This window comes from Acinonyx jubatus, chromosome A3 (assembly GCF_027475565.1).
Source record: "Acinonyx jubatus isolate Ajub_Pintada_27869175 chromosome A3, VMU_Ajub_asm_v1.0, whole genome shotgun sequence".
NCBI classification, from domain to species: domain Eukaryota; kingdom Metazoa; phylum Chordata; class Mammalia; order Carnivora; family Felidae; genus Acinonyx; species Acinonyx jubatus.
In genome coordinates this window covers 103573884-103594674 of record NC_069388.1, presented here as the reverse complement: position 1 = coordinate 103594674, position 20791 = coordinate 103573884, and the positions used below count along the sequence as shown (strand labels likewise).

Sequence of the window (20791 nt, the reverse complement as noted above, 5' to 3'; positions counted from 1 at the left end):
AGACAACCCTCAAACTGAGAGAAAAGATTTGTAAATCATGTATCTGTTAAGGATCTGGTATCCAGAATATGTAAAGAAGTCTTATCGTTCAACAATAAAAAGACAACCCATTTTTTAAATGGGAAAATTATTTGAATAGACATTTCTCCCAAAGGTACATAAATCATTATAAGTACATGAAAATATGCTCAATATCATTAGTCATTAGGGAAATGCAAATCAAAATCACAATGAGGGGTGCCTGGCTGGCTTAGTCAGAATCTGAAGCAGGCTCCAGGCTCACAAACCATGAGATCATGACCTGAGCCGAAGTCAGGCACTTAACCGACTGAGCCATCCTGGTGCCCCAATTTAATCTGATTCTGATTCCTATACAGGTATGCCCATCTCATAAGACCTCATTATTATATACATGAAAAGTCAAACCTAAAAAACATATGCTAGGGGATAATAACACAAAAGAAGTTTGACTCACAGGAAGGATTCCCTAATTGAGTTCCTGTACACATCCATTATTGTGTATATGAAATATGATGAAGTTTACCAACCTTTTTTTCCATACAAATGTTTGGAAACCTATTTATTACAAAAAGTGGGATGCACCTAATTATTTCTTGCATGCTACAGTCCTCCTATCTCTGCCTTGCACTGCAGCATATAAAGGTGCATAAATTTTAAAAATGTATATAAGGGGCACCTGGGTGGCTCAGTCTGTTGAGTGTCTGACTCTTGATTTTGGCTCAGGTCATGATCCCAGGGTTGTGGGATGGAGCCCCACATCAGGCTCCATGCTAAGCATGGAGCCCGCTTGGGATTTTCTCTCTCTCTCTCTCCCTCTGCCCCTCTCCCCCGGTCATGCTCTCTCTCTAAAATAAATAAAATGGGAAAAAAAACTGTAGTAAAAAATTTAAAAATTATTTAAGAAAAAGACAAACATATATGTTGCTCAACTTCCACCTGATCTTTTTAAATTGAGTTAATTGGGAAAGTTAATAAAATGTGATTTCCCTTAAATCATTATAAGACAAATCTTATCAAGAAAGGGACCATGACCCATTATTCTAATTTTACAACTATGATTTCTACTATTTATAATAGTAAATAGTGGTTTATAATAGTAAACTTCCATATGATAAGAAAAATTGAATAAAAATACAGACAAGAAGCTAGGCAGTTTATCTCAAAACAAAAAATCTAAACTTTCCAATTCTGTCCTATGAACAAAAACCTTTCACTTGAAACTTACAAACCTTACGTCAATTTCATGATTTTGCATTTTTACCTCCAAGTGTTTCATATAAAAGATTCGCTAGGGCTAAAACAATAAAACAAAATAAATGCACGTATAGCTATGGCCACACACACACCCTGCTTGTATCACAGTTCGGGATTTGTAACTCGAATACTGTTCTCCACTAAAAACGTGGAATTCTCCTGCCTTCTGTATGGCAGAGAAGGAAAACACGGAAACCTACCAGAGCTGTCAGATCAAGCTTGTAGCACACAGCTAAAAAATATGTAAATTGAACAATTCATTGTATATTAATACAACAAAAACACCTGTCATTACTTATGTGTTCTTTCTTTAAAAACAAATCACCTTGGGGCGCCCGGGTGGCTCAGTCGGTCAAGCATCCCACTTCGACTCAGGTCACAATGTCTTGGTTCCTGAGTTCAAGCCCACACCAGGTTCTCTGCGATCAGTGCGAAGTTCGCTTCAGATCTTCGGTCCCCCTCTCTCTGCCCGCCCCTGCTCTCAGGCGCTCTCTTTCTCTCTCTGCCCCTCTCAAAATAAATAAACTTTAAAAAAAATGAAATAATTAAAGTCTAAGGGGAGGGGAAACTACCTAATACAAAACTGTGAAATTTTAGTTTCAGTGTTAATACAATGTTGCATAAATAAAGCAAGATCACTTCTTCAGATATAAATGACATCGCATTACTTAGTTCTGGTAGGTGAAATCCAAATATTTATTCCTTCAGGCTTTCATTCACTAAATGTCATTTATGTTTTCACTATGCTTGGTATAGTGTTAAATCAAAGGATTCTCACCAAAGCTACTTTAATTAATTTGCTTAAATTATAGCATAAATGCAGATTATCAAGTTCAATTCACTAAAACAATAAACTGACAATTAAATTGACACTAATGGCCCAAACTTTAAGTACTTACTGGAGGGCGCCTGGGTGGCTCAGTCTGTGAGGGGCTCTGCCCCTCCCCTGCACGCCAGTGCTCGCTCTCTCTCAAAATAAATAAATAAACTTAAAAACTCTACTGAAAGTCTGAGTTCCCTATACACTTGTCCCAAGCCATCCTTCCTGACATCTAGGGTGTCTACAAGCAACATTTGCTCTTTATTTGACCTATAAGAAGGGGCTCCAAGGCCCCAAAGAAAATATTTAAAAAGAAATCCTTCATGCTTTCTCATGTTATAAAATAGAAGTATGTCCAAAGACTACTGAACTAAAAATCTGAAAATCAGGTTTCGGGGGCCTGACCTGTACTAGGGTGACCAACTCTCCCAGGTGACCATCTCTCCTGAGATGAAAGGATCTCCCCGGATGGGGGGACCTTCAGTGGTAAAACGAAGAAAGTCCCAGGTAAATCAGGATGACAGCTAACTCATAAGCCACTGGGAGCACAGTTCCTTGGCCGCTGACATTTGGACAAGATAAAGGGCAAAGGAAGGGGACATGGTAGACCAGAAGGTCTCTAGGGCTCTTTGGTTCTTTTTGTTTTTTAATGTTTATTTATTTTTGAGAGAGAGAGACAGAGCATGAGCGGGGGAGGGGCAGAGAGAGACGGAGACTCAGAATCCGAAGCAGGCTCCAGGCTCTGAGCTGTCAGCACAGAGCCTGATGTGGGGCTCAAACCCACGAACCATGAGATCATGACCTGAGCTGAAGTCGGATGCTTAACTGACCCCTAGGGCCCTTTAGTTCTAATTTACTGTCACGCTATGAAATATTTACACCATATTTGTTTGGACTGTCTGTTGCATACTATAAGTGAATGTACATTTATGTAGGATCAGAGAGCTCTGGAAATGTTTTGTGAAGCTATGTATGAAGTTTGGGGTTACAGAAGCTTAATAGTGAAGCACAGGTAGGAGGTTTCAGTTTTTTATTTTTCATTTCTATAACAAAGAGGAAAAATAAGCTGCTTTTAGAAAATATCAAGCCAACAAAGGAAATCCTTCCAACACCAATATCCAATGTAACCCCATCTTCCCCACCTCCCAGGTCACAGGAGACCTAAGGAAGACATCTGGACCAAAACTTAAAAACAGAATACTACTTTGACTTACTGACAGCCACTGTGAAAGAACGTATTTCTACATTTTTTAAGAAAGGAAGAACTTACAAATGTGTGGTGACAAGTAACTGCGAAAACCAAGAGCCAAGCAAATGCAAATGCCAGTTTCAACCAGCAACCCACAGTACAAAAGAGCCATAAAAGAAAAAGATAAATAAGGCCTTGGATTGTTAAGAGTATGTTCGCTTTTAAAGGCATTCTGTAATTTGTATCTTTAATCTGGAAAAAAACCCACCATTTTAGAGGATACAAAACAAGATATACCTAAGATTAAGTTACAATCTCACATGTGGTAAAACCAGAACCAACATTCAGGTTTCCTCCTTCCTCACTGAGCATTCTAATAATTTAGGATAACATCTGACTTACTGGTATTAACACAGATCCTAATGAAAGTATCTGTGCTGTGACGATGGGAGTTATGAGAAACGTCCAAGTGCACAACTAAAAAATCGTCCTACTGAATGGCTTTTTTAAAAGCAGTAACATTCAGGGAAAAGTTTCAAGAAAAACGACTCTGTTCCTCAAAAATTACAATGTCCATGATATAGTCTCTTAACTCATGAAGTATTCTATAATTTCTTATCACCATTCTTAGTAAATGGGTAGCTGGATTAGGCATTAGACGTCCTTGGTCTGTCACCACCAACAGGAGATTTCTTGTTCCTTAAGGGCAGCCTCAAAGTCTGTGTGTGTGTTCACACATGCGGCTCTACATGTGCACTTGTGGGTGTGGGCTTCTCCTTGCCTCTTCACACAGAAATCTCTCCCCCCAAATCAGTCAATGATAGCATGTGCCCAAATCTGTCACAGACGCTGTGGGGCTATGAAGGTGTGTGCAGGAAAGAGGGCCCCAGCCCTCAAGATAATTATAATTTATTTGGGGACATAAGACATACTTCCATGAAGGCTTCCCAGTGCCAGCAAAATGGATGGCTGCCATATTTTTATTAGTAATATGGGGATGCTTTCATCTGCATATTATTCGCACGAACCACAAGGCCTTAATCAAAATAGGTAAGAAAAAATAAATCCATGCCATTTATTTCAAATATATTAAAATACAATAAGTAGACAATAAATAACAGAATTTATTTTGAGTATATAATAAGCAGCATACCGGTGTGCAATGGTAAAAAAGATGGGGTGAGATTCTCTTCATGGCCAAAATGTCACATAAACTCAGAAATTAGGGAAAAGGAATGGTTTTGCTATTATTACCCCAGCAACGGCAATGGCAAAGAAGTGTGGCTTCTTGAGGCTTTTCTCAAACCCTAAACATGTGTTAAGAATAAGCTGCTGGGCTAAGTAGGTTTTTAGACATCCAGGTTTGGGCCCTCATTCCTCCACAGTCATATCCTCTCTTGCCCTGGTTGTCTACTTGTGCTAGTTGACGTTTGAACTAGATGATAGCTAATAGTCTTTTAATGAACACTTCTGTTCTGTAATAAATATATCCAGGCCCCATCTCCTCTCCACCCACCCTCTCCACTCCCACTAAATTGCAGTCTATAACATTAAATTATTTGTGAATCTATGACTTTAATTTTTTGTGTTTATATATTAACTTCTTTACGGCAACTGGTTAACAAAGCAAAATCTTAATTCATATTGCTAAATTTTAGCACTAAACAGTCAACAGTTTTATATTATCTAATCCTAATAATCTACCCAGGTTAATGTGGCATATTATTCAATATTGTTACAAGAAGTTTTGGTGTAGCTGCAATTCAACATGGTGAAGCTCAGATCAAACAATTATGTATTCACTGCTTTTAGCTGGCTTAAAACTGGCTTAGCTACATAGCAACCAAGAGTAAGGAAATATTTAATTTCTCTTTTTATGATAATCCCGTGACAACATCTAAATATGACTTTGGTATAAAAAGGCTACATAAACATCCTTTCATCTGCTAAGTCTTATTAAACCCACGGAAAAAAATTAAGAGCAGAAGTAGATAAATATGGGTTGTAATATCAAACTATTTCTATTATCATTCCTATGTTGGAAATATTCTTGTTTGGACATCTGAATGTTAGGACAATTATCACCTAGTAACAGCAGTGAATGAATTCAAGTAAAATGAACTCCAATAAAATGCTAAAACAATACAAGCTCCCCTCATTCTGAAATACTCTGTTGAGTCACTTCAGTAAAAAGATAAAAGGAATCCAAAATGGAAAAAAGAAAACATGCTCAAGCTTCCGTAAAGCTGTATGATAAGGTGAATAATAGAAACAAAAACAAATCAGGGAATTGAGAAATATGCTAGGAAAGTTTTTCAAATACTATCCTTGCTCATATCTAGCTCCATTATACAGTTTAAAATTTGGCCAAATTTTTAAAGTATTTGTTAAACAGTTCCTGCATGTGACATATGTTTCCAGGATACTTCTGACATTGATATGAGAGATTATAAAACATTTAGAAATAAAAATGTTACTCTCCAACAAAAAAAAACACTGTAACTTCCAAGCTTCTTCTGAATTTCATAAGATGGGAAAACATTTGGAAAATGGTACCTTTTGGCTTTAAAACGTTCAAATACTATACTTTAAAACAAACACAGAAAGTGTAATTGTTCAAGGCAAGAAGAAGACAGGCATAAATAAAATAAGGTCCTAAAATTTATTCTAGGAGTCATTGTTTTCCCTTCACGGTCTCAATCCTACTTACTCCATTATAAGTACATTTTTTCATCCCTTCAGCTGGGAAGGGTAATTTTTACCCTACCAACAGGATGGTAGTACCACTGCAGCACTCACCCAGCAAGAAGCACGTGATGACTAGGAAGGAGAGTCAACTCTTTCTATCAAACGAAGTGTGTGCAAGAATTGATTTGCAATGCATTAATTTAGGAACTCAGCAGAGAGGCTTCTACTATATCTAGCTGATCTAAACTTGAGCTCATGGTAACACTGCACGAAGCTATGGTAGATAAAAGTGATAGGTAATGCCAAGAGAACAATCCCACTGACAACACAAACTCCTCCAAGAATTCTTCCGGGCATGGTGATAGGATACATATCTCCATAGCCAACTGTAGTCATAGAGATAATCACCCACCAGCAGGCAGCAGGGATGCTGGCGAAGTCCTTGTTGGATGTTTCCAGGTCCAACCCATGTTCAAGAAGCTGAGAAAGTGCACTAAAGATTGCCATGGCAACACAAATGAAGACAAGTAACATAACCATCTCTCGATAACATCGTTTGAGAGTCAAACCAAGTGTCTGGAGACCAATGAAGTGACGGGCAAGCTTAATCACCCAAAAAATCCTCATCATTCTAAGCACCCTCAAGGTGACTCCAGCCCTCTGGAGTTGAGAGTTCTCGCCCGTAAATACTGTCATTAACACGGAGATGTAATACGGAGTGATTGCCAGTAAATCAATGATGTTCAGGGGTCTCTTGACAAACTCACACTTGTTTTTGGAGACGATGAACCTCACGATGCACTCTGCAGTGAACCAACCTATGCAGATAGCTTCAATTATCCTGTCAAGAGAACAAAGGGAGAATTGATCATTTTATTTTTAAGCATTTTAACAGCTCTTAGATATCTTCAGATAATACTACATTGACATACTAATTCAGTTACTTTTTCCAGAAAACATAAAGAACAGACAGCATTACCAACATCATCAGACCCACCAGGACACAACAGAACAACAAATATAATTCAAATGAAAATTGAACTTGATAAAGTTTCTATTTATACACTGCATGTAGTACCACTATTATTATTATTTTTTTTTGCTTGTCACCAATTCTTTAAAAAACTTGATCTCTTATTTGTTGTTTTAAAATTACCTTATATGCAGCTAGCCACAATATGAAATGTTACTTACGCTGTGAGGACAGTTGTTCCCAACTGTGACGTCACTTATGATGTGGGTCAGAATGCCTTTGTTCCTACAGATGGTGGACATATCCAAGTTTTCATCAATTCATTTCTTGGTAAATAAGAGTGAACTCAAGATCATTTCCTAAAATGTTACTCTACTTTCTTTTCCTATGAGCTTGTGTGGGAAACACTGAAGCCGAGCCAGCTTTTTGGGCTATGCAAAAGTGCCAGTGCTCTCACCAGGATAGCCACCGGGTCATGACCATCCTCATCACAAGGGTCGTGGTGGAAAAAAGGCTAAGGACTCCTGCACTGGAGCAAAACGATCACTAAATTTTTCCCAAAGATCCAGCAAGTTTGTTTGTTTGTTTTCCATAGGTGGTTTTATGCAACACGTATTCTAAAATATAAGGCCACAGTTTACCTAGAGCAGTATTTACCAACCTTTCCACATCACTGCGCGCATTGAAAATAATAATATTTACATAGCACACTGTCAGCAACGGGCAGTATTCTCGAAGTAGAAGCCACCAGCCGGGGGGGTGAGGGATGGGCTCTGGCTACCCTGGCCCTCGCCTGCACTCCTCAAGGCTGAGGAAATTAAATCTCAGCACACTGTTTTGGAAGCCTTGATCCAGAAAGGGAGGTAATTCTGAGGTAATTTTTAATCAAATTACCTTTTGAAATTCTAAGCAAAAGTTGTAATTATTACAGCATCATTTATTTTTCTCCACATAATTCTTTCCCACCACTGACTTACTCCCCGAACACCAGAAGAGAGAGAGAAGAAATTGGAGTAGGTGGGATGGGAGGGCCCAGGGGGCAACATTCTGAAAAGAATGACAAGTGCATTCCACAGATCACAAGTTGTGCAGGTCACAATAAAATGAACCATGCTCCCTTACTGTAGGGTTGGCAGAACTGTAAAGGTTAATTTTATTTGCTTTCTTTTGAATAGGTAGTAGATTCACATGGTTTAAATTTAAAAGATGAGAAAAGAGAGTAAGGAGGGGCGCCTGGGTAGCTCAGTCGGTTGAGTGACTGACTCTGGACTTCGATTCAGGTCATGATCTCATGGTTCGTGGGTTCCAGGCCCATGTAAGGCTCTGCACTGACAAGCACAAAGCCTGTTTAGGATTATCTCTCCCCCTCCCAACTCGTGCGTGCTCTCTCTCTCTCTCTCAAAAATGAATAAACATTAAAGAAAAAAAAAAACTTTTAAAAAAAAGAAAGAAAAAAGAGAGTATGGAAAGGAAATTTTCACTCTTGCCCCATCCCCCAGTTACTGGGCCACAATCCCTTCGGAGGCTCTAGAGGAGAATCCACTCCTTGCCTCTTCCAGCTTCTGATGGCTGTGGGCATTCCTTGGCTTGTAGCCATGTCACTCTAGTCTCTGCCTCCATGGTCCACTGCCTCCTCCTCTTCTGTCAGAGTGTCAAATCCCCCTGCTCCTTTCTCATGAGGATACATGTGACAGCATTCAGGGCCCACTGGGCTAATCCAGGATAACCCCCAACTCAAGATCCTTAATCTAATCAATCTGCGAAACCCCTGATGCCATATAGGTAACACCCACTGGCTCCAGGGATCAGGACCTGCTATCTATGGGGTAAAGAAAGGGGGGAGGATTTTTCAGCCTACCACACAAAGTAACCACACCAAGTCAGCAGAAGTCACAGTTGCCTCCGCCATTTCCTTGTTGTATTATCTGCTGCTCTGCTCATGAATCCCATAACTCTGCGATTGGCAGCAGCTTCCCTGTCCCTACCAGGCCATCAGTAAAAGCTGCTGCCATGGTGGCCTCTTTGAACCTGGAGGCTTAGAAAATTGGGAGATTAAATGAAACTTGGCAGATCTAGAAAATCGGAAGCTGCATTTTTTCAATATGCAGTTTCTTTTTTAATATTCATTTATTTTGGGGAGAGTGAAAGTGGGGGAGGGGTAGGCAGAGAGAGGGGGACAGAGGATCCAAAGCCTGCTCTGCTCTGACAGGCTGATAGCAGTGAGCCCAACGTGGGGCTTGAACTCACGAACTGTGAGATCATGACCTGAGCCAAAGTCAGATGCTCAACCGACTTAGCCACCCAGGTGCCCCTCAATATATAGTTTTAACACACATAATACCACATATCACCTCTCCTTGGTAATGCTCATCGAATATTCCATAGGTTCCCCCATATTTCCAGTCCCCCTGCAGTTAGGCAGAGTCATACGACCAGTATGGACCAATGAACTATGAGCAAAATGACTCTATCACTTCCAGGCAAAAACACTGAAGAGTGAATGCTGATTCTTTTCCCTGCCATGGCAACCTGGAAGTCATGAGTCCCCCTAAATGGCTACAAGATGTTTGGGGCCCCTATCAGCCCAAGCCCCTGAGTGTCTGTATAGAGAAAGACAGACATTCTCCACCCTGACTCTGATTGGATATGATATGTGAGCAACAAATAAATCTTGGTTGTGTTAAGCCACTGAGATTGCTAAATTGGCTGCTATTCTAGGTAATAAGCAGGTAAATACAGTAAGTAGGAAGATGCATACTCAAGAGACTGCAGGGGCGCCTGGGTGGCTCAGTCGGTTGAGCGTCCGACCTTGGCTCAGGTCATGATCTCACAGTTTGTGAGTTCGAGCCCCGCGTCGGGCTCTGTGCTGACAGGTCAGAGCCTGGAGCCCGCTTCTGCTTCTGTGTCTCCCTCTCTCTCTGCCCCTAACCCACTCGCGTTCTGTCTCTGTCAAAAATAAATAAACATTAAAAAAATTTTTTTTTTTTTTTTTTTAAAAAGAGAGACTGCAGCAGCACACAGTGGTGATAACGATCATTTTCTCAGGTTGGCTGTGGTTAAAACGCCCCAGTCCTACAGCTAAAGTACTGTGTCTCTCCTCTAGCCACACAGGACCAGGAGTGCCCCACCTGCTGCCAAAGGGGCCTATCAAGCGGCAGACTCACAGTGGTCTTGCAAGGGCCCTCCCAGCAATAAAACCCTCACATTCCACTAAATTAAGAAAAGCAAAAATGCCAATTGTGCCAAAAATACCAGCACGTGTTCTAATTATTTCCACCAGGAGCCAAAGTTGTTCGGATTAAAAAGGAGGAAATCGAAATGGTGTAGAATAAACTGTCGGTAAGGGAATTTCAAAGAGGTAAACTCCTTTGTAATGAGGCCCTCTGGGCTCTTCCTGCCCACCCTCCCAAATCAGATGCAGTTTATCCAGAATTCTCTGCCAAAGGGATGAATCAGTGAGAAACCCCAGGCATCCCTCCTTCACCCAGGACTATGCCAAGGCAGTCTCCAACAACAAACACGACAAAGCCTGCCAAAACTCCCCATGTTTCCAAATGGCATTCTCGCCAAAGCCACCACCACCAACTGCTGGAAAACTGAGTACTGTTTTACTGAGTGCTAGCTACAGCCAACAAGTGGGTACTTCCAAAAGGTTACTTCTATAAAAAACAAACGGGAAAAAAGAACTAAAGAAGACACCGAGGGACACCATATTCCACTGAAGCCCATTTTGATTTCTTTTGAGGCCCAAACACAGAAGTTCATGAATTCATGGCTAATAAAAATATTCACCACCTGTTGGAGCCTTTCAACGCTGGGCACTGTGCTAAGCACTTTACAGACATCACCTCATTGAATCCTTTTCTAGAGGGCAATGAAGTGTGCATTTCCCCTAATATCTCCATTTGCCAGGTGATGAAACTGAGCCTGAAAATTTAAACATCTTTTCCAAGGTCACACAACTGAGATTATAGTGGCATGTGTAAGGAGACCCAGCTCCCCTGGGCTTTGAAGCTCTAAGAAACATTTAAAGATGCTAACGATTTTGATGGCAACGTTTGCTGTGAACGTGAAATGATGTGTGTCAATCTTTCGGTCTCCATGGTTTATGTGTTAGAGCAGCATTTTTCAAACTGTCAGTTCTTAACCCGTTAATGGATCAAAACTGACCTTTTTTTTTTTTTCTCTTCCAGAAATTGAATAGCAAACATCAGAGTGCAAAGTATAGTTCTATGAAATTTTTGCTTTGGTTACGTATAATTGTACCTTAAATTACAACGTAAAACATATTCCTTCCTGTAGGTACTGGAGCACCACAGCAATTGCTGGCTAGCATCAGTCATTCAACTGATCCCCCGTGATAGAAGGCACATCTGTCCAGAGGTTCCAAAAGGGAGCAGATGCTTTCAGTACTAACCAGTTCTACCGCTCACCCTCCCACCCTGACAAAACCCATGTGGCCATTAACTATGCTCTGTGGGGTAAAGGTAAGTCTCTGCGTACCACCTGCTCATCTTCTTTCGTCAACATTTTATTATGAAACATGTCAAGCAGGGAGCAAATTCACTTTAAATATACTTGCTTATCACCTATTAACCTCTCTACGCATCTATTACTTTTTGTATTTTGATTGATTTTTAAATGTTTGCTTATTTTTGAGAGAGGAAGAGAGGGAGAGAGAGAGCACATAAGCAGGGGAGGGATAGAGAAAGAGACAGAGACAGAGACAGAATCTAAAGCAGGCTCCGGGCTCTGAGCCGTCAGCACAGACCCTGACACTGGGCTCGAACCCAAGAACGGTGAGATCATGACCCGAGCCGAAGTTGGACGCTCAACCAACTGAGCCATCCAGGCGCCACCATAGGCACAGAGTTCCAGATTTGCAGGATGAAAATATTTTTTTTCTTTTTTTTAAAGAGGGAAATGCACTTGTCTCTAAAAACTTCAAAGTGCTTATCATCAACTAGAGTTCAATATTTGTTTCTTTTTTTTATGTAAACTTCACATGCAATGAAATGCATAAACCCTAAGTGTACATTCACGGAGTTTTGACAAATGCATAGCCTCTATAATCTAAACTCCTATAGAGATGCAGAGCATTCACATCACCCCAGAGATGTGAATTTTTTATTATTTTATTATCTTTATTCTAGTTGTTATTTTACTGTTTTTGTTTTGTCTCCTTCACTTATTTCCCAGACCCATCAGACACTTAGCATGTACTCAACAGATGTTTGTCCAGTATGACGTAAATAACTTTGATCGAACTCAAGAGCCTGGGATGGCCACTCCACAGGCACAAGAAGCCTTCTGGTTCTTCTGGACCCTTAAGGGATAATTGAAGCACACCATCAAAAACATCCATTCAATTGGACCCTTGTATTATACCATACACAAAAATGAACTCAAAAATGGACTATAGACCTCAAACTATGAAACTCCTAAAAGAAAACATAGGGAAATAACTTCATGACATTGGACTTGGCCAATGATTTTTTGGATGTGACACCAAGAGCAGAGACACCAAAAGACAAATGGGAAGATATCAAACACTTTTGTGCATCAGAAGACACAGTCTGTGAGCAGAGTGAAAAGGCAAACTACAGGATGGGGGACGTTATTTCCAAATTATATATCTGATAAAGGGTCAAAATCCAGGATATACGAAGAATTCCTACAACTCAACAACAAAAATCAAATTACCTAATTAAAAAATTAGCAAAGGACATGGAGTGTCTGGGTGGCTCAGTTGGTTAAGTATCTGACTTCAGCATAGGTCATGATCTTGAGGTTCACTGAGTTCAAGCCCTCTCTGCACTAGCAGCACAGAGCCCGCATTGGATTCTGTGTCTCCCTTTCTCTCTGCCCCTCCCCCGCTCATTCTCTGTCTCCGTCAAAAATAAAAATAAACACTAAAAAAAAAAAAAAAATGAATGGATAGGGGCGCCCAGGTTGCTCAGTTGGTTAAGCAACCGACTTCGGCTCAGGTCATGATCTCACAGTTTGTGAGCTTGAGCCCCGCATCGGGCTCTGTGCTGACAACTCAGAGCCTGGAGCCTGCTTCAGATTCTGTGTCTCTCTCTCTACCCATCCCCTGCTCACGCTCTGTGTCTCTCTGTCTCTCAATAATGAATAAATGTTAAAGAAATAAAAATTTATAAAAAATAAAAACAATGAATGGATAAACAGAATGTGGTGTATACATACAATGGAGAGTTATTCAGCCTTGCCAAGGAAGGAAACCTGTCACATGCTACAAGATGGATAAACCTTGAGGACATTATACTACGTGAAATAATTCAGCCACAAAAAGACAAACGCTGTATGATTTCCCTTTTATGATATCTAAAGTAGTCAACCTCATAGAAACAGAAAGTAGAACGGTGGTTATCAGGGGCTAGGGGGACAGGAGAAAGAGGAATTATTGTTCCATAGGCACAGAGTTTCAGATTTGCAGGATGAAAATGTTCTGGAGATCTATTTCACAACAACATGAATATACCTAACAGTACTGAAATGTACATATAAAAATGATTAAAATGGTAAATTTTACGGGTTTTTTTTTAAATCAAAATTAAAAAAAAAAAAAAAAAGGCAGCAGTGGGATTCAAACCTACCAGAGACTGGAGCCAGAGCCTCAGACCACTGAGCCATGCTGGCAAATGGGGGGAAAATGGTGCTGGCCCTGTCATTAATTAACTAGGTAACTTATTCTGCTTTACCTCAAAAGGATCTAAGGTGATTGCTCTTGTCATGTGCACCAAGAAGAACCTGATTCAAATTCAATACCACAGGGACAATTAAGAAAATAGGGGCACCTCGGCGGCTCAGTTGGTTAAGCATCCGACTTTGGCTCAGGTCATGATCTCACGGTTCATGAGTTCAAGCCACATGTTGGGATCTGTGCTGACAGCTCAGAGCCTGGAGCCTGCTTCGGATTCTGTGTCTCCTTCTCTCTCTGCCCCTCCCCTGCTCGTGCTCTGTCTCTGTCTCTCAAAAATGAACAGACATTAAAAAAATTAAAATAAAATAGAAAAAGAAAAGAAAAATATAAAGGCACGTGGGTTGCTCAGTCAGTTAAGTGTCCGACTTTGGCTCAGGTCATGATCTCACGGTCCATCAGTTCAGGTCCTGTGTCAGGCTCCGTGCTGACAGCTCAGAGCCTGGAGCCTGCTTCAGATTCTGTCTCTCTCTCTCTCTCTCTCTCTCTCTCTGCCCCTCCCCCACTCACACTCTGTCTGTCTCTCTCTCTCTCCCTCTCTCAAAAATAAATAAACATTAAAAAATTTGAAAACAAAAAAAGAGAAAAGAAAAATATATAAACAGCCAACGACTGAATGTTTTTACTGGATAGTTGACTTGATAAAGCTAAATGAACTATACAAACATACAAGAGAACATACAAGAGAACAGAGAACCATCTGAAATAGTTATTACACACATTATATATTTTACACACTTATATGCATATGCACATCTATACATATGTAATTATAACAAAGCTATATTAAAAATAAGAACAATATCACAATGTATAATACAACATAAGAAAATGTTGTATTAATTCAAATCCCAATAACTCTTTTTCCTATTAAATTATCTTTTAAAAATGTTTTCTATTCTATTTCTTTCCAGTTTTACTGAGACATGACTGATATATAACATTGCATTAGTTTTAGGTGTACAACACAACAATTTGGTCTATGTATATACTGCGAAATGATTGCCACAGTAAGTTTAATTAACATCCATCACCTCACAGTTACAAGTATTTTTTAAGATGAGAACTTTTAAGATCTACTCTCTTTGTAACTTTTCGGTACTGCAGTAACACAGTACCGTTGACTATAGTCACCATGCTGTACGTTACATCCCCAGAACTACTGATCATGTAACCGGAAGTTTGTACCTTTTGACACGTTCACCCACATTTCTCCTACCCCCACGTCCCTCCTCTGGCAACCATCAAACTGTTCTATCTATAAAGTTTGGCCTTTTGGGATTCCATAGATAAGATTATAGAGTATTTTTTTTTTAAGTTTACTTATTTATTTTGAGAGAGAACACGAGCATGGGAGAGTCAGAGAGAGAGAGAGCAAGAGAGAATCCCCAGCAGGCTCCTCACCGTCAGCGTGCAGGCGGACCCAGGGCTCCCACCCACAAACCGCAAGATCATGACCTGAGCGCTAACCGAGAGTTAGACACTTAACCGATTGAGCCACCCAGCTGTCCCAAGATATACAGTATTTATCTTTCTTTGTCTGACCTATTTCACTTAGCAAAATGCCCTCAAGGTCCATTCATGTTGTCACAAACGGCAAGACTTCCTTCTTTTTTATGGACGAATAATATTCCATTATATATGCCACATTTTCTTCATTCGTTCATCTGTCAATGGACACACATTGTTTCCAAGTCTTGGCTGTTGTAAATAATGCTGCAACAAACACGGGGTGCAGGTATATTTCTGACATAATAACTTCAAATTATCTTTAACTGGAATAGGATTTTAAGGGTTCAATTTATTAAAAAAAATTTTTTTTAATATTTCTTTTTGAGAGAGAGAGAGACAGAGTGCGAGCAAGAGAGGGGCAGGGAGAGAGGGAGACACAGAATCTGAAGCAGGCTCCAGGCTCCGAGCTGTCAGCACAGTCCAACACTCAAACGACTGAGTCACCCAGGCACCCCAGTTATCGGCAACTTTAGGACTTTATACTGTGTAGGCATGAAAAGGAATAAGATGCATTACTGAGCTTTGATGTGAAACATTCTTCAAGATGTATAGATGTAGAACAGTACATAATCATGCTATAATTGTGTGAATGTATGTGTATGCACGCATGCATGTTCTGGAAGGCTACCTCAAGAAACTGGTAACACCAGTTTCTGCCTCTAGGAAGAGAGCCTGGGAACCTGATGCAGGATGGAAACCCACTTTTTTACTTTCAATCCCTTTTGTACTGTTAAATGCTTGACTGTGTGCACATATTATTTTTCCAATTTAAAAACACTTTTTTTTTTTTTTTAAGGAAAAGTAAAAAGCATGCCCAAATAGAAAAGCAATCACCATGACGGAGTTGTCAGCAGCTTGAACCAGCCAGCACAACCCCAGGAGCGCCACAAAGGGCACACCCTTCCTACCCCAAGCTTTCAGACTTAAATGTATAACACATTTCCAATCACATTTCTAACAGGCACAGAGAGTGTAATAATACATGGTGTAATAAAAATTTCCAACAAACTGCACATCAATGTTCATCCCATTACCTACAATGTCTTTTATATCCCTACAAGAGTTTTCCCCACAACAATAAGTTAAATGGGAAAAATACCAGAATTTTTAAAACAAATCTTGATTTTTCTTGCGCACTTTAATTACCTTTAAAAAAAATCCATACCAAAAAAATCCATACCATTCATATCTTTTTATCTTCCAATCTAGATCAATGAGAATAAATAAAAACAGATTATGGGCCCACTCAAGTACCAAGCATCTTTCTCTAAATATACATGTACTAATTAATCCACAACAACTAAATGCAGTAAGTTTTGCTATTTTCACCACTTATAAATGAGGAAACTGAAGCAAAGAGAAGTCATTTGTTCATGCCACACAGCTAATAAATGGTAGATTAATAATATATATTCATAGACCACCTGGGTGGCTCAGTCGGTTGAGCATCTGATTCTTGATTTTGGCTCAAGTCACAATCACAGGGTGGTGGGCTGGAGCCCTGCATCAGGCTCCACATTGAGCATGGACCCTGCTTGAAATTCCTTCCCTGTGCCCCCTCCCCTGCCCACACACTCCCTCCCTCCCTCTCTCTCTCTCTCTCTCTCTATACACACACACACACACACACACACACACACACATATATAATATTAGTAATAATTATTATAATAATAACTGGGTGGCTCAGTTGGTTAAGCGTCCTACTTCAGCTCAGGTCATGATCTCACTGTGAGTTCAAGCCCCGCATCAGACTCGCTGCCGTCAGCACAGAGCTGGCTTCGGACCCTCTGTCCCCCTCTCTCTCTGCCCCTCGCCTGCTCACGCTCATTCTCTGTCAAAAATAAATAAATGTTGGGGAAAAAAAATTGTTTAAGTAATATATACTCATTGGTTGTGTACTACGTTGAGTCCTGGCTGGGATCTATATATTTCCTTATTGCTGTAATCAATGTATACTTGTTACTTTATGTTCCTCCGTTGATAGTACTGTGCTTACTCATGCCTGTGTTTGGATGGCGATTTCTTTAGAATATGTGGCAGGATATGGAATAGTGATAAATAGAAAGGCCCTGGGAGTTGAGGATTGGCTATGCAGGACTGGGCTCTCTCACGGGAGGTTTAAAGAAGCTGCTATTATGCTGCTGGACATCTTCTCCCTATGGCCACAGGCACTGGGCTGCCCGTGCTCCTTTACTCCCCACTTAGTAGACAGGAGCATGCACTTCTCTCCCTTGCCTGAGTAAAATGGGGCTCTACCTCCTAACTGCACAGCATAGTTTCTCCTCTGCCACTTCTCTGTCCTCTATTTTAACAACAAGGGCACCAGATCCACATTTTCTCTTTACAAATCGGGACGAGTGATCTTCTACAAAGGAACAACCAAATTCTTGACTATACATCCAAGGGTCACAGTACCTGCTCTGCCAGGACAAGGGGATATTCGCCATATATAAATCCATCAAACATCAGAGTGTGTTTCTGTGAAAATCACAGGCAATTAACAAATAACCCTGACCTTCTCCTTCAGGCATAATAATCAGTCCCATGTTCAACCCAAATACATGAATTAAGTGCACTGTAGTAGAACCTGAGTATCTTGCTAGGAACTCTGTCCTGCTAGTGTGACTTAGTAGAGACGGATTCTAAAACCTAAGGAAGAAACGGTTATGGTGCTTTGGCAACGTGGCAGTGTGTGTAGGGGGGACGAGGGGGCTAACTTTTGAGATGAGGAAATCGAGACCCATTCAATATACAAATGAAGACAGAATGGTGTTAGGAACCCCCACATACCCAGTCCCATCAACCATCAGCTCATAGCTAATTCTTCCATACACACACCCGCATCCACGTCCCTCCGCAGGTATTATTTTGAAATAAATCCCAGGTGTGGGCATGTATCTCAGAACCCTTTCTTGTCCTCCCTGCCTGGTGGGTCAAACAAATGTTCATGAAGAGAGTCAGGAAATGTCCAAGGCCTCGATCTGAGTCTCCTGAGACAGGTCCGTACAAGCCAGGGCAATCCAACGTCCTGTAGTAAGGCTGGGATGACAATCTATTACTTGGCTGTGATTCTAAGTCCATGAGCACATTAATTCATTCATCATGCAATAAGACTTATGAGTGTCTACTGTATGCCAGACTCTATAGAGCCACAGAGAGGTCTAGAAAGAGAAATTACAGATAGAACTATAGTTATATAAGATGTTAACTGGAGAAAGCTCAATGAAGGGTACACTAGGACTTTCTATGCTATTTCCGCAACCTCTTGTGAGTCTGAAGTTGTTTCAAAATAAAAAGTTTTTTTAAAAAAGATACAAGTTTGGGGACTCTTGGCTGGCTCAGTACATACAGCATCTGACTCTTGACGGCAGGATCATGAGTTTGAGCCCCATGCTGGGCACGGAGATCATTTTTTAGAAAAAGATACAATTTCAAGCTTTGAGCTTCTGAGTTTGTGAACACGTGGAGATTTGGCCCTTTCTCCATATATTGCCCTATGTATTTCTTCATCTGGCTGTTGATTTGTATCCTTTATCACATCCTTCAATAAACTGGTAAACCCGAGAAGGAGGAGGAGAAGAAAAAGAAAGACTATAACTTAGTCTAAAAATTTTTTTTAATTTAGTAAAAAGGTAAGACATGCTATCTCCAACAACCTTACCCATATAAACTCAAATATAAAATGTAGAAAGTGGTAAATGCTGTAATCAACTACATGAAGTTCAGCAGAAGAAGGTAAGTTTTCCTTCACCTAGGGGACTATGGAAGGCTTCTTTGAAAAAGTGGCAATTTAATTTGTCATGGAAAGACCAGCACAAGCAAAGGCAGGAAAGTACTGGGTAAACCTAGAGACGTAAAAGCAGCTACATTTAAGAAGATGGAAAGGTAAATTGGAGCCTGAAGTTTATGTGATGGCAATGATCATGGGCACCATTTATTAAAGTGACTATGAGGTTGGTGCATTAAATACACCATGTCATGTTACAGGTACATATGTACCCAGGAAAGGAGCCAAGGGATCATATTATTAACAGTGGTGATCCCAAGAGGAAGAGGGAAATTGGCAAGTAGAGGATTGTAAGGGTAGGAATCCATTTTTCACCATAAACATCCATGAATAGTTGAATTTTTCACAACTGGAATGTATTCAAGTATTAACCATGTGATTTTTAAAAAGTTTTTATTTAATTTTTTTCAATGTTTATCTTTTATTTTTATTTTTTTAAGTTTATTTATTTATTTTGAGAGAGACAGGGAGAGCTCAGGGGAGAGGGCAAGGGCAGAGACAGGGAGAGAGAGAGAGAATCTCAAGCAGATTCTGTCCATGCAGTCGGTACTCAGAGCCTGATGTGGGGCTCGAACTCAGGCAACCATGAGATCATGACCTGAGCTGAGATCAAGAGTCTGATGCTTAACCCACTGAGCCACCCAGGCGCCCCAATGTTTACTTATTTTTGAGGGCATGATCAGGGGAGGGGCAGAGAGAGGGAGAGGGAATCCCAAGCAGGCCCCGCACCATCAGTGCAGAGGGCTCAAACCCATGAAACGTGAGTTCATGACCTAAGCCGAAACCAAGAGGTGGACACTTAACCAACTGAGCCACCCAGGGGCCCCTATTTATTTATTTTGAGAGAGAGAGCAAGCACGAGATGGGGAGGGGCAGAGAGAGGGAGAGACACAATCCCAAGCAGGCTCTGCATTGCCAGCAAAGAGCCTGACACAGGGCTCAAACTCATGAACCGTGATCCAACAGCCAAGGTCAATAAGTTGGATGCTTGATCAACTGAGCCACCCAAGCCAAGTCAGAAAAAGCACAGAATCAGAAAAGCACCATGGCACTCAGAGAACAGGAGCCTCGCCTGGTTGCAAAGTGAGATGTGTAGTGGGAAGGGTGGGGTGGTGAACGTGGGAATTATGGCTGGGTGTGTACACAGAAGCCTTACAGTGAAGCTGATGGCTTATGATAGACAAGTTACAGCCTTTTTTTTTTTTTTTTTTTGAGAGAGAGAGCAAGCGCATGAGCAGGGGAGGGGCAGACAGAGGATCCAGCACAGGCTCTCAGTTGACAACACAGAGCCCAACGCAGAGCGCAAACTCATGAGCTGAGAAATCATGCCCTGAGCTGAAAGTTGGACACTTAACCTACTGAGCCACCCAGGTGCTCCTCAAGTTACAGCTTTAAAGGCAAAGGGAACCCATTAAAGATTTGGCAACAGGTGGATTCATTCATTCGATAAGCATTTCTTAAGAGGTTACTATGTGCTGGGCATGGTGCCAGAACCGTGAGCTGGGAAGTGGCCTAGCAGGCTGTGGGAATATGCATCAGGCAGGAGTTTATGGGATGGCTGGAGTGTGCAAAGGCAGGAGGCTATGACACAGGCAAGACACATGGAAGGCCCAAACTAGTAGATGATACGAGTGAAATGGAATGAAATGGAATGAAATGATAGGAGATAGATGCCAGAAGCCTTCAGCAAGACCCTGCCACTGGCTGGCAGTGAGGGGCAGAGAATTGGGCTACAAGGATGTGAGCAGATGCCCAGCACTCGACAGACATTCATCACTGTCCCAAACCTCCTGGAGAGATGTATGAGGCAGAGGAACCAGGCT

General features: G+C 40.9%; 1 protein-coding gene across 5 annotated transcripts in view; it reads right to left on the bottom strand.

Moving 5' to 3' along the window:
- The window catches only part of KCNG3 (potassium voltage-gated channel modifier subfamily G member 3), a 61961-nt gene that overhangs the window by 13756 nt on the left and 27414 nt on the right, over positions 1-20791 (bottom strand). For 2 of the 5 annotated variants that reach the window (XM_053200993.1, XM_027033652.2), the window contains exon 2: positions 6385-6813. In XM_053200993.1, coding sequence (XP_053056968.1) covers positions 6385-6813 — 429 coding nt within the window. Of the gene's footprint in view, positions 1-1600; positions 6814-20791 lie in introns of those variants that run through there. The other 3 variants (XM_053200994.1, XM_027033656.2, XM_027033651.2) reach the window with 3 other exon arrangements.